Genomic DNA, 15,563 nt, shown 5'->3' on the forward strand with positions numbered 1-15,563 from the left:
TTCAGAAGGAATTAGGGCACTGGGAAGGCACTTGTGCATCTATATTGGCCCCTCTTGCCTTTTTTTTTGCCAAGAGGGACCCTCATCTCACAATGCAATTGTCCTCAGCTGTTGCCTGGGCTTTCTGTTCATGCTGAGCTTGAAGCCTCATGGTGGCTGGTATCATGGATCTATCTCTTGCCCAATTGTGTGAGCTGGGCCCTCCCTGTAGAAGAAACCTGAGTTCCCTGAGATATGTGATCAGTGCTGGGGCCACGCCAGCAGGCGAGGGATCCCAAGGCAGGTGCTGGGCGTAGAGTCCACAGAGGCATAGGCTACCAAGGAGATAGAAATGAACCTCACATCACCCTGCTTGGCCCCGGAGGATGATTCCTCAGGGAAGGAACAATTGCAGAGGGGCCATCAGTTGCAGAGGGGCCGTCAGGAGAGAACTTGGGGGTCAACAGAGGTGGGGCACAGACCCTCACCCCCACAACCTTGCAGGGGCCTGAACCCTAACTAACCCCTTCAGAGGGAGGTATCCTGCCCCCATGGCTGCTTTGCTTCCCACTCCCAGCTCAGATTGGGACACAGGTGACAGACGCAGACTCTGCCAACAGCAGCTGCCCTATATCTAAATCTAAATCAGGTCTAGCATCAGGAATGCTCAGGGCCTACTCAAGAATGCAGATAATCCTTTCCACTAATATTTACAGGGTAAACTAAGATTGTTTATAGAGTATTAAATTTGACAGTAAAATAATAATCAAGTTTTCAGATTAATTTAAATAGGCTAATTGAAATAAGTGAATACTCAAGAAAATTTAATTTTACTGGACAAAAAGCTGTTCCTAAAGTAGTAACTAAAATTTTTATTGGTAGTTCCCCTCATGGTAAAATTCCTGAAAATAAAATTAACCTTAAGCAATCATATTTTTGTGCAAAAAAAATTAAAATATTCATGTCTTCTTCAATTTATTTCTTTAATGACACATAGCTTTCCAATTACAGGTGTTTCATCTTTGTAAAATTTAATCCCAAGATACTTTATTTTTTTAGATGCAATTGTAAACGGGATTTCTTTTTCTTAATTATCTTTCTATTAGTCTATTATTGGTGTATAAAAATACAACTGATTTCTGAATAATCAATATTCTATTTTGCTACTTTACTAAATTCATTTGTTAGGTTTAAACATTTTTGTTTGGTTCTTTAGGGTTCTCTCTCTTTAGTATCTTGTCATCTGCAAATAATAACAGTTTCATTTCTTCTTTTCCAATTTGCATGCCCTTATCTCTCTTGTCTGATTGCTATAGCTATGTCTTCCAATACTATCTATATTAATAAAAGGGTACTATGCTAGTTAGACAAAGTCGACCTGACATTTTCCAGTTGTCTTGCCTTCCTTTCAGACAAAGCCACTGTGGCCAGGCTGAGACAGAGGAGGTTGGGGCAATCAGACCAACATGGGAGGGCCATTAGGGGCAGTCAGGCTGGCAGGGGGGGAACAGTTAGGGGTGATCAGGCTAGTGGGGAAGCAGTTAGGGGTGATCAGGACAGCAGGGGAGGGCACATAGGGACAGGCAGGCAGGCAGGCAAGTGAATGGTTAGGAGCCAGCAGTCCCAGATTGCAAGAGGGATGCCCAACTGCTAGGCCTCTAGTTTATAATAAAAACTGTCAAGAAAAAAAAAAAAAAACAGGGTTAGATTAAAAAGACATTATCATAATAAAAGCCATATTTAATATGAAAATCTGAAAGTTGCTTTTTTAAGATCAATAACAAGACAAAGTTGTCCACTTTCACCCCCAACTTTTTTTTTTTTTTTTTTTTTTTTTAACACTAAAGGCCTGGTGCATTAAATTTGTGCATGTGTGTGTGGGTCTTTCAAGCCAGCCTGCATCCTTTCCAATATGGGACCCCTTTGGGGATGGCAGTTAGGCCCATAGAGATTAGGTCTATACCAGCAGTTGGACATCCCTCTTGTGATCTGGGACCACTGGCTTCTAACTGCTCACCTGCCTGCCTACCTGCCTGATCGCTCCTAGCCCCTCTGCCTGCCAGCCTGATCACCCCTAACTGCCCTCCCCTTCCAGCTTGGTTGCCCCTAAACATATCTGCCTTGACTCCCACCACTGTGGCTTTGTTCAGGAAGGAAGGCAGGATGACCAAAAGATGTCCAGTTGACCTGGTCTAATTAGCATACTACCCTTTTTATTAATATAGATGGATGTTGGATTTTGTGCAATGCTTTCCCTTCAATTATTGATATGATAATGAGAATTATTTCTTTCATTTTATTTATGTGGTATATCATATTAATTGAACTAGCCTTACATCCTTTGAAAAAAAATTTTACTTGATCATGGTATGTGACCTTTTTAATGTAGCACTGAATTGATTTTTCCAATATTTTATTGAGGAATTTTATATTGATGTTCTTCAGAGAGAGTGACCTGCATTTTTATTACTTTTTTGTAATATCTTTGGTTTTTTTATCAGGCTAATGCTGTCTAATAACATGAGTTTGGGAGCCTTCTTCCCTCCTCACTTTTTTAGAATATTTGAGAAGACAAGGGATAACCTGTGAAGCCATATGGTCCAAGTCTTTTGTTTGTTGATAGCTTTTTCTGCAGCTTTGATTTCATTAGCAGTTATTTATTATTATTATTATTATTATTATTATTTTCAGATTTTCTGTTTCTTCCTATTCAGACTTGGAAGATTGTATTTTTCCAGGAATTTGTCTGTTTCTTCCTGGTTGTCCACTTTGTTGGCATATAATTTTTATATCATACTATTTTTATATAATACTATTTTTATATAATCTTTTGCATTTATGTGGTACTAGTTTTCACTTCTCTTTCATTTCTAATATTTTTTATTTGAAACTTCTTTTTTTTGTGATGATTTTGAGCAAATTTCCATCAACTTTGTTTATATTTTCAAAGTCCCTGCTCTTGGTTCTATCGATCTTTCCTATTGTTTTTGTTCACACTATATTTTGTTTATCTTCACTGTGATCTTTATTATTTTCTTCATTTTACTGACTTTGGGTTTTGTTTATTGTTCTTTTTCTAGTTTCTAGGGTGTAGTTATAGTGTTTATTTGATATTATGGTTGCTTTGTGAGTTATGCCTCTCTTGCTATAAATTTTCCTCCTAGCACTACTTTGGCTGTGTGCCATAAATTATCTCAAGGTATTTTTTAAATTTCTTATTGTTAATTAATTTCTTGTTTAGTGGCATGATATTCATTATTTATATGCTTTTTATTTTTTACTTTTCTTCTGTTCTGATTGGAGAAGATGCTTGATGTGATTTTACAGTGTTTTTTATATCCTCACAAGAGAGAGAGTGAGAGAAAGAGAGAGAGAGAAAGAGGGAGAGAGAAACTCATGTAAGAGAAAAATATTGGGTGGTTGCCTACTATATGCACCCTGACAAGGGATTAAACCTACAATCTGTGCATGTGCACTGATCAGGATTTGAATCCACAACCTTTGGTCATATAGGACAACTTTCCTATCAACTGAAAGACACATTCCAGGGTCAGTCTTCTCAAATTTATTGAGACTTATTTCTGGCTCTACATGGTTTTTCTACTAAATTATGCATGTGCACATTAGGGAAATGTGCATTCTCCTGCAGTTGGGCAAAATGTCCTAAAAGTCTCAATTGAATTCATCTGATAAATGTGCTATGTAAAAGCACTTTTTCCTATTGATGTCAATCCTGTGTTAAAGTCCCCTATTATTACTGTATTACTTTCATTATCTTCCTTTATACCCATCAATATTTCCTTTATATATTTCTGAGCTCTTACATTCCATGCATAGACATTTATGAGAATGCTGTTTTCTTGTAGGATTGCTGTGTTTATCGTTATGAAATGCCCTTTGTGTCCTTACAACCTTTGTCTAAAAGTCTATTTTGTCTGATATAAGTATTGCTATTTCAGGTTTTTAAAATTTTCTATTTGCAAGAAATACATTTTTAAATCTCTACTTTCAGTCAGTTAGTGGGCTAAAAATATTTTTCTTCTTAATCTCTAATATTTATATTTTTGATCTTGTATATTCTTTAAGAAGTCCCTTAACGTTGCCTGTAATAGTAGTTCAGAAGTGATGAACTTCATTTTTTTCTTGTGTAGGAAAGTCTTTATTTCTCCTTTGATTCTAAATAATGCCCTTACTAGATAGAGCGATCTTTGTTGTGGGTCTTTGTATTTTATCACTGAATATTTTGTGCCAATCTCTCTGGCCTGCAAAGTTTCTGCTGAGAAATCAGCTGACAGTCTGATCTATTTTTTAAATAACTGAATGATTTCGCTAACTGTTTAAAAATTCTCTCTTTTCATTTAAACTTCGGCATTTTAATAATGATGTGTATTGGTATGGGCCTCTTTGGGTTCATCTTGTTTGAAACACTGCACTTCCTGGATTGTATGTCTACATTTTTTTACAAGGCAAAGGAAGTTTTCTCGTATTTTTTTTTTAAAGGTTTTCAATCCCTGTTCTCTCTTTTTCTTAAGGTGCCCCTATGGTGTGAATGTTGGTATGCTTAATTTAATCCCAGAGGGCCCTTAAACTAACCTCATTAAAAAGAAAGTATTTTTTGTCTTTCTGTTCTGCTTGAGTCTTTTCTCTGAACTTGTCTTCCAAATCATGGATTTGATCTTGTATTTCATCTAATTTGTTGTAGTTCCCCCTTCTTCTTCTTATTTATTTATTTATTTATTTATTTATTGTATTCTTCATTTCTCACTGATTCTTTTTTATGTTTTTTTAACTTCATTTTTGTTTCCAATCACTTTGTTGACATTTTCACTGAGTTCATCTATTCTTCCTCTAAGTCATCAAACATCCTTATAACTAGTGTTTTGTACTCTTCATGTGATAGATTGCTTTTCTCCATTTTGTTTAGCTCTTTCTCTTGAGTTTTATCCTGGTTTTTTTTTTGTTTTTTGTTTTTTCTATTGGGACATGCTTCTTACCTACTTGAATTACCTGACTTCCAGTGTTTGTTTTAGGTGTATCAGTTGTGTCTCCTGATTTTGGCAGGTTGGCCTTATCTAGAAGGTGTCCTGTAATGCCCACTGGCAAGTCCCCATGGTCACCTGAGCCAGATGCTCCAAGGGTTTCTTTTTTGTTGGTTAGGTGTGCCTTCCTGATTAAGTTAATCTTTGATTGCTGTTGGCCTGTCAGTGGAAGGGATTGACCTTTAGGCTGACTGGCTTAAAGGAATGGTCATGACAATAGTTTAAGGGCCCTCTTGGATTACATCAAGCATGCCATCATTTTAGATGAGCTGCTGTTCAGGGACTGTCCCCACAGAGTGGGATTTGCTTTAACAGGTGTCTGCCTTTTAGTTTTGTTTTTTGTTTTTTCTTTATTTTTTGGAGCTGATTTGGGGTTGCCTGCTATGATCTAAAGCCATTGGGTATGCTTATTCTGGGGCCTCATGAGAGGGACATTTTTGTAGGCTAAGGTCAACCACTTTCTGTGCCTTGTTGGGGCCACGTGATAAGATGCACAAAGTGATCTGCAGTTAATTGCTCCATATCCTGTGCTTGGAGGGACTTGGGTGTGACCAGGCTGTGAACTGAGGATATGCTTGGGGCTACTTAGTCAAAGTTATAGGGTCAAGGCCATCTGATGCTTGTTTGAGGTTTTTGAACCTTTGAAAGATTTTAAGAAATACTTCACCATAAATCAGGGTGGGTGGCTTGGGTGAAAAACTGTTGGATAGGTTTAGGAAGGGTTTGTTAATCTGGTGGGGTAGGGTTTCAAGGAATCAGCAGGGTAGAACAAGTTATTAGCCAAATTAATGGAGAGGTTAGAGTTGGCACCTGGGTGTACCTGCTAGGTAGATAGAGAAAGAGCTCAACGAAAGAACAATAGTGTCTTCTCCAGAGAGACCTGTCCTGACCTCTGGTCCTTCAACTCTCACCCTAAAGCTAGTTAATTCATCTCCTCCTTGTATGTCCCAGCAATTTGGCAACTTGCTGTCCTAATGCTGGTGTTCAGAGAAAATGAATTTGTGAGTGAGTGGGTCTATTCCCAGTCCCTTAAAAAAAACAAAACCCTGCAGCTTTTAGATCTCCAGCCATTTGTATTTCACTCAGCCACAATCTCCACTAGTTTTCACTGCCAAATGTTATAGGGACTTCTCTTCCGGATCCCGGTGTCCTGGACTGGCAGTTCAGTGTGAAGTTGAACCTTTTGCTCCTCATAGGGAACCTCCATAGCTTAGAAACCCTCTCCTTGCATAATTGCTACACTGTGGGTATGGGACCAGCCTGTTCAGTATTTCTTTTTCTCTTACCCATTTTGCCATAGCTTCCTCTTTTTATTCTAAGTCAAGTCATAGGACATGTGTTTAGCTAGTCTTCAGGAGGTTCCCTTTGATGGATGTTCTGTAATTTAGTTGTAATTTTTATGTCATTGTGGGAAAAGGCAAGCAAAGCATTTATCTATCCTGCCATCATGACAGTGAAGTAGCCATATTTATTAATAATTAAGGGAACTATGTAAAATCCATACTATGATACTTACTTTCTGTTTATAATTTTTAAAGTTTATTTTATATAATTTGTTGCTATGCTTAGTTACCAGCAAGTTTAGAATGCTTCTATCTCTCTGATGAATTGAATATCAATATTTAATTATATTGGTAAATATTATATTTATTTTTAGGCTTAAGTTTTTATAGTAATGTAAGAATTATGTTAATTAATATAACTATCATATTATGTGACAACTGCTTTTTGTCTAGTAATTTCCTGGTATATAATTTCATATTTTTAGTATTTCTATGTGTTCATAAAGTAGGTGTTTTCATTTTAATTTGCACATGGTATCTTTTTTATAGCCTTTGCTATAGCATAGTATTTATAGATTCTTAGAATGTTACATTTTGATGCTTAATTTTTGCATGTGTAAATAGGAAGATAGAAATAATCTCATCACTTTAGTATTATTTATTAATGAGTAAAGGCTGTATATTTATTAAGTATTTGATAAATCTTAACCTGTTTTTGTCTTTCACTTAGTCACTTATTATAGTATTTCATATCTATTGAAATGTGGTAACTTAGTATTTTCACTAATGATTAAGAAATAGAACTTGTCTTTCAGTATGATTATATGGGCTCTGAAGTGGCTGTTGCAACTGAGAAAATTGTCCAAATCTTTAGTCTTATCAACACTGTAAGTGTTTATGTTTTGTATTCTAAAAAAATAAACATTCTCATTTATACAATAACATTGTTTGTATGAATTGAATTAACATTTTTATAAAAGTATAGTCTTACCAACCTGTTTCACTTCCAATGGGATTCACTCCAAATTACAGTAAATTGAATATATTTGCATTCTGTATAGAGATATAATGTTATATCTGTGATTGTCTAAACTGTATATTATGCATCTTCTGTTTTCAGATGTTTTCCCAGCTGGAACTGACTGTTATGTTAACATCCTTGGAGATCTGGTCAGATAAAAATAAGATTTTATGTACTGGGAATGCTAATGAACTACTACAAAGATTTGTGTCATGGAAAGAAAACCATTTGTTTCAGAGGGCCCATGATATTGCATTCTTGTTGATGTAAGTTGCTTATCTGCATTGATAATAGGGTTTATCAAATTATATTTTAGCTATCAAAACTGCATACAAATGTTAAGTATAATGACAAAAAAGAATGTATGAGTACAATGTTGACAAAGTACAAAGTAAAAATATCAGATAACAAGGTAACATAAATCATGGTGGGCCATTATTCTCAGAGTAGACTATTTACCTGTGGAAATGTAATGAACTGGAAATTACAGGAAGTCTTGGGATATACATGGGCCCCTGAATTTTTAAAGATTTTTTAAAATGCAAATAACTGAAGCCATCATTTTAACACAAAATAAATAAAATAAGTTAAGAGAATGCAATAATTGTATATAAAGCTGGTCACAATCCACAAGATTAAAATGGTAATGTGCTTACCTCTGGTATTCCTGTATTGATCTACGTTGTAGCTATTTAATTACTTGCAGTATACCTTTAAGGGATTGTGTATAGATTTTTGTTTTGATAATTTTGTTTTAATAATTTAATTATTTTAGATTTTAAAAACTCATAATTTTGAAGTCTGAAAGAATTATAGAATACACATATAAATCTATTGGTGTATCTTGTACAATCTAAGGTGAGATTTGGGACTTTAGGAGCAACTTGAAAAAATGAAATAAATGAGGGCAGTTTGTACATCCTATTTCTCTTTTTCTTAGTGAGTCTACTGAATATTTTTGCTATGATACGTACTATTTGCCCTCCAGTGCAAAATTTTTATATACTTTAAAGGTTTTGCTATGTGAAAATCAGGCAGTAAGACTTCCTGACTATTACAACCTAGAATTATATCCTCCCAGAAATGACAACAGTGTTGCTTAAATGGTTGTAAGTATTAGACACTGCTATGTTCTGGGATGTGCATCAGATAATGTTGAAGCATTTCTTAGAACGTGACTTTGTAGAAGCTATATGAGGTTACCCAAATAAAAAAAATGATTAAATGCATTGGAGTAGATATAAAATATTCACATTTTAACAAATAGATAGCTTTATTGAGAAATCCAATTCTTAAAAAAAGTCATTAAATTATTAATTATTTAAAATGCATTTTTTTCTCAATAAGATTTTTATTATTTAGTTATAGGGATTATCCAGATTATGTGGGAGCAACATATCATGGAAGGGCATGTGATCCAAAGCGTGCTGCAGGAATTGCTCTGGTATGCATTTTATTCCCATCTCTTCAGTAGTTATGTACCCTGTTGAAAGTTAATATCCACTTCAAGGAGAAAAAGTACATGTAGTGTATCTACCACACCAGTTCGATAGAATTTTAGAAAGTGGGTTTTTTTATATATAGAGTATGGAAATTCGAATGGTATAATACTAAAAATGGTTTTTATTATGGTTAAATGCATATAAAATATAGTATCTTAACTATTGTAAGTACATACTGCAGTAGTGTTAAGTTTATTTACATTGTGATAAGCTTATCTTCAGAGCTTTTCATCTTTCATAACTGAAATTTTGTACCCTTTGAGCAACATGGTCCTTTTTTCCAAACCTTCTAGCACCTGACAAGCACCATTTTATCCTCTGCTTCTCTGAGCATGACATTTTCACATTCCATGTATAAGGGAAATCATGTACTATTTGTCTTTTCCTGACTTATTTCGCTTAGGGTTGTATTTCCCTGCTATCTCCATGTTTTTGCAAAGGCAGGATTTTATTATTTTATGGCTGAATAATATTTCATTTCAGCTACCTTTGCATATCTGTATATATAAAAGTATAATATGTAAATTGACCAGACAGCCTAATGACCACTTGCTATCATGTGCACTGACCACCAGGGGAAAGATGTTCATCACAGGAGCTGCCCCAACACTCAGACCCCAATTGCCTTATCAGGTTCCTGTAGGGAAACCTCTTGATCCCTCATCCCAGCTGGCAGGCTCTGATCACCAGATGGGGAACAGGGAACCATGGATGGGTGGAGGTGTACTCAGGTGGTGCCAGACCAAGGTGGGTGCAAGCACACACAGAGGGCGTCCGGCATTGGTGGTGGGAAGTGGGTCCATCTGCAAGCAGCTGGGGAAGATGGGTCCTAATAACAGGCCAGGCCTAGAGACCCTACCAGTGCAGGTATAATTTTATGCGCTGGGCCACTAGTGGTATAATATAGGGGTATATAAGTATGCATATGTGTCTGTATGTGTAACAGTGTGTGTGTGTGTGTGTGTGTGTGTGTGTGTGTGTAACATTTTCTTTATCCATTCATTTGGCAATAGACACTTAGGCTGTTTTCATACCTTGGCTATTCTGAATAATGCTTCAATGAAAGGGCAATATAGATATCTCTTCTATTTCAAATATGTTTGATATATACTAAAAGTGGGTTTGCTGTATAATATGGTAATTCTATTTTTAATAATTTAATAACTGCTTACAATATTATAGTTTATAATCTCAACAGTTTATATTGCATCATGAAAACATCACAAACACTCGTTATTTTCTGTTTGTTTTTTATCTTCACATGAACTGATGACATATTTATTGATTTGAGTGGAAGAAAGAAAATGGGGAAGAGAAGGAGAGAGAGAGAGAAAGAGAATGAGAGAGAGAGAGAGAGAGAAAGAGAGAGAGAGAGAGAGAGAAAGATATGGATGTAAGAGAAAAACATTGATTACTTGCTGACTCAAACCCAAAAACCTTGCTATATTCCCTGATTGGTAATCTAACCTGCCACCCTTTGATGCATGGGATGATGCTCCAACCAATTGAGCCCCCGAGCCAGGGCATATTCTGGATTTTTAAATCGCAGTCATCCTAATTGATATGAGGAGATAGCTCATTGTGGTTTTATTTGTATTCCTCTGATTATTGGTAATGTTGAGCACCTTTTCATATGCCTTTTGGATTTTTATATATCACCTCTGGAGAAATGTCTATTCAAATCCTTAGTACATATTTAAATTGAGCTATTTTATTTTTGTTGCTAAGTGGCAGGAGTTCTTTATATAATGGTTTTAACCCCTTATCAGACACATGATTTGCAAATATTTTCTTCCATTCTGTAGGTTGCTTTTGCACTCCATTGATTTTGCCCTTAGAAACACAAAACGTTTACGTTGGGTGTAGTCCCATTGGCCCATTTTTGCTTTTGTTGACTGTGCTCTTGGCATTATATCCAAGAAATTATTGTCAAACTCAATGTCATGAAGATTTTCCTCTATGTTTTATTCCATTTGTTTTGTAGTTTGGGTCTTACCTTTAGATTTTTAATCCATTTAAAGTTACCTATTGCATATGGTATAATATAAGGGTCCAAGTTTATTCTTTTCTGTATTGGTATTCATTTTCCCATCACCATTTATTGAAGATAATTATCTTTTTTCCACTTAGTATTCTTGCTGAACAAATGATCTTTTCCTCCTTCTGTGGTCCTGGTAACCTTCTCATAGATAATTAGAACATATACTGTAAGGGCTAATTTCTTGGCTTTCTATTCTATTTCAATGATTTATAGATATATCTTTAAGTCAGTACCACACTGTTTTTATTACATTAGCTTTGTATTATATTTTGAAATCTGTAAATTTGGTTCTTCTACTTCGTTCTTCTTTTTTAATATTATTAAGATTCCATCTGAATTTTGAGATTATGTTTCTTTCATAATACTTGATGTTGATAATAAATGACTATGTTACTGGTATATGTACTTACTATGATATACCCTTTATCATTATATTGTAGGGTACTATTTCTACTTATACAAATGAATTTGCTGAGAAACATTATGCCATTTTATACCACTACCATCCTGCTACATCTTGTTTTGCTGTATCTCTTGATTGCATCATTTTTTTTGTGTGTGTGTGCTTGACCTAATCTCATATTTTATTGTTCATCAAGGCCCCTGAGTATACAACATCACTGTTGCTTATAAGCACCCACTTTGAATAATTGATCTGGTAACAAAATTAAGAGTGATTAAGTACTACAAAGGAGAAAAACTTATGATGATTATGGTTTGGCAGTGAGGCCCATTTCATTCTACCACAGCCTGATCTTGAAGAACAAGAACAAAGTTACAGAAGCTGTGAAAGGGTCTCTTCATGGAAGGTAGCAAAAGTAACAAAGGAAACTTCCAATGACCTGTGATGAAGACCAGACACAGAAGTGTATCTCTCTCTGCATCATGGTGGTCATGGCCAAAGCAAAAAGTTTGTTTGTGATGCTAAACAGAATTGGGCCCAATTTAAATGTTGGATTTACTGTCAGCTCTATGTGGTTTCAATAATTCCAGAATCATTATTCACTTTATAATATACAAGTAAGTGATGAGGGTGCCAGAGCTGATATGAAGACAGATGAGTAATTCTTGGAAACGCTAGGTGATCTGATTGCATAGAAAATACTCAAAATGGGCAAGACCTCCGATTCTGGAAATAGATGCTTGAAAGGACTTTTATCCATAAAGAGTCAAAGTCAATGCCAGGTTTAAAGACTTTTAAGAATAGGATAATAGTTGCTTGGGCAATGTCACAGGCTACAAATGGAAATCCTTTGTAATTTGGCACAGTGAGAAACATGGCCTTTTAAGCAAATCAATGAGCACATACTGCCTTGCCCTACAGAAACAATAAGTCAAGCTCTTCTTGCAGGGTGCCCTCCTGAATTGCTGTGCCAGCAAAATGGAGTACTGTTTTGGGGGAAAAACAAACAAACAAACAAACAAAAAAACCTTTTGAGATTTTGGTGATTACTGATAATGCTCCCAGACGTGGTCTTTTAATTGGTGATCATTATCTTAATGTTATAGTGATGTTTCTCCCTTCAAATACCACCTATTTGATTCTTCCAATGGGTCACAGAATTATAACAGATTTTAAGGCCTGCTATCTAAGGAAGTCTTTTGCCAAATTATTGCTTCAAGTGTAGGAACCACTGAGAAGACATTGATACCATTCTGGAATATTACAACATATATGATGGAATCAAGAACCTAGCTTGGACTTGGGGTGATGTCATGAATGTATATGTGACATTGGGAAGAAAACACTCAAGAGGTTCCTCTATGACTTGAAAGATTTTGCCAAGGAGGGAAGGTCACAAAATGCAACAAGGCTGTGGTTGACATTGAAAACTTCAACCTGGGTGTGGTTGAGGATGGCATTGAGGAATTCCTAGAGATGATTTCTGAGAATTTGGAGGAACAGCATAACTGAAGAAGTGGTAAGAGAAAAGAAAACTTCAGGAGAAGGAAAAGAAGAAAATCCCCCAGAAAATTTAGTGTTCAGGTTTTAGCAGAAGCTTTTACAGACAGCAACAAACTCATTAAAAAATTTGAAAACATGGTCCCCAATACCAAAAATGTTTCATTAATAGAGAGGGATGTTTATCCAATTTGTTGACCTACAATTTCCATGGTATTCTCTTATAATCTTTTCTAAAATGTTTGTGACATTAGTTGTAATGTCCCAACTTTCTTTCTTTATATGGAGCCTTAGCTCTTCTTCTCTTGGTTACTCTAGCTAACAGTCTGCCAGTTTACTTGACCATTTCAAAGAACCATCATTTTGTTTTTGACTCTTCCTATGTTTATCTCTAATTTTATATATATTTATTTTCAGAGATTCATTTTGTTCTTTTATTTTTAATTCTTTTAGGTTTGATGTTATGTTTTTCATTTGAGATATTTCTTGTTTGCTTGTGTTTTTTTTTTTTTTTAATATGGTTTCTACTTGACTTTGAAGAATGAAGAAGGGAGAGGAAGAGATAGAATCATCAATGAGAGAGAAACTTTGATCAGTTGCCTCCTGCATGCTTCCCTCCATGGATTTAAGCCTGCAATCTAGGCATGTGCCCTGCCCAGAATTGAAACAGTGATCTGTTGGTGAATGGGACAGCAAGGAACTAACTGAGCCACACAGTCTAGGGTTCTTTATTTTTTAATGCATGTGTTTACAGCTAAAAATTTTCCTTATAGCCAGGCTTTTGGTGGATCTCATAAGTTTAGGTATGTTCTACAATATTTTAATTTTTACTTTTATGAACATATTTTCTAATTTCCCTTTCACTTTCTTTGGGTTCATTAATATTTAAGAGTATATTGTTGAAGTCTCACAGTCATGTGAATTTTCAAAAATTTCTTCTCTCATTAAGTAGAAGTTTTCATTCTATTGGCATTAGAAAAGCTACTTTGTATAATTTTAATATTTTCAATGTTGTGAGACTTGTTTTATAGTATAACAAGTGGTCTGTCCTAAAGAATGTTTGTGTAGTCTTGAAGAGAATGTGGTATATTTTGTTCTTATTGCATGGGACATTTCATATATATTTATATAGATAGTGCTAACAAGCAAATCTGTGATGAAAAAATGATAAGAAAGCAACAAACCATCTTTCCTTAAGCTATTGATAAAAACAAAATTGATTTCCAATTTAACTTTTAAGAATTTCTGTATTTTCCCAAGCATTCACTGGAAAAATAATATAGTGACTAAAACAATATTTATTCTCAAAAATTTTTAAATTGTTTGCATTTCAAGAAATAAGGTAACAAAAATACAAAAAGAGCGTTAATTTTGTCTGTTTCTTGTCAATGCCATTTGGACTAAAAATACCATTTCTTAAAAAAATAAAACATAGCACAATTTACCAATTATTTTTCATGGTATATTCTTAAATTTGTGTTTGCGTTTAGGTAGTATGCCCACAAAGATATTAATTGAAATGATAAAAAGGACTGAGAAATAACTTAAGCAATACTGTGTTGTTTTGTTTGTTTGTTTGTTTGTTTGTATTCAGTATCCAAAGAGGATATCTTTAGAGGCATTTTCAGTTGTTCTGGCACAGCTGATTGGAGTTAATCTGGGATTAAGATATGATGACATCTATAATTGTTACTGTCCAGGAACTGCATGCATTATGAATCCTCAAGCCATGTAAGGTGTTGTTTCTGTAGACTCTTATGTAGTTTTTGGTGAAATGTTTGTAGTAGTCTTTGATGTATAATTGCTTGCAATATAACTTATGGGTAAGAAGATTTTAATCAAATAGATATGTTGTTATTTAAAGATTATTAAATACAACTATTATGCAATATTGTAGAAATGTGCTTAATATTTCTATATTCAATGTGACAGTCCACAGAGAAAGAATTTGTTGTTAGTGACTTTTTAGGGGTGGCTATCATCTTGAAGTGAAATTTATTTATTCATCTTGAAAATGTAATGAGCAATGACTGTGTTGCAGGGTTGTGTGCTTGCCTTACCAATGGTGAACCAGGTAAGTAAAGTCCTAAATATCGTATATTAGTGCCTTAGAGACAGGAAAGAAAAAAGTGGCCATAGAATCAACAAAATATAAACATACTGCGACAGATGCCCAGAAGGAGGTAAATAGGGAATACATGGGGAGAGGAAACTTTCTAATACTAGTAATGTGTCCGAGGAAATAATTCTGTAGGGGCCTGAAGAGAAGGAATGAATCTATTTACCTAAAGAACTTATTGAATACCATTCAGGGATGGGAGGCGAGTGATATTTGAATGGCTACAATTTCCTCATAAAACAGACTTTTATGAGGAAATTGAGGGGGAAGGGGGATAACAATGAAAACCAAGAGACATAGGTTAGAGTATCAGGACATATATTCAAGGAAAATGAAGTGAAATGCAAAGAGGCTAAAGAACACTGAGTCAGAGGAAGAAGTCCAGGAGTAACTAACATAGGGTATGTAGGAAAGAGCCTGATCATGTAATCATGATATGAGAGGTGGGATTATACGATCAGTGTAGCAAACCACATTTTTAATTGCTTTACACAGTATGGCTAATAAAAATTATCTTAAAATAAATGCATAATACATCAGAGGGTAAATATTATAATAATATTGGGGAGATGACCATTATAATTACAGCAATTTATTAAGATTGAGAGAAAAAGAAATGGCACGAATTATTTGTAGATTACTGGATATCACAACCTAACAGTGAAAAGGGCAAATG

The 15,563-nt window shown here is 34.9% G+C and overlaps 1 protein-coding gene across 1 annotated transcript in view; it reads left to right on the plus strand.

Annotated features, from left to right (window-relative positions):
- Positions 1-15,563, plus strand: part of LOC311620393 (A disintegrin and metallopeptidase domain 3-like) — a 123,526-nt gene that overhangs the window by 49,363 nt on the left and 58,600 nt on the right. Inside the window, exons 8-11 of the mRNA XM_084879744.1 lie at positions 7,117-7,188; positions 7,422-7,588; positions 8,685-8,766; positions 14,363-14,499. Coding sequence (XP_084735870.1) covers positions 7,117-7,188; positions 7,422-7,588; positions 8,685-8,766; positions 14,363-14,499 — 458 coding nt within the window. The remainder of the gene's footprint in view (positions 1-7,116; positions 7,189-7,421; positions 7,589-8,684; positions 8,767-14,362; positions 14,500-15,563) is intronic.

The sequence above is a fragment of the Pipistrellus hanaki genome (genome assembly GCF_964339955.1).
Source record: "Pipistrellus hanaki genome assembly, chromosome: 3".
Lineage (NCBI taxonomy): Eukaryota > Metazoa > Chordata > Mammalia > Chiroptera > Vespertilionidae > Pipistrellus > Pipistrellus hanaki.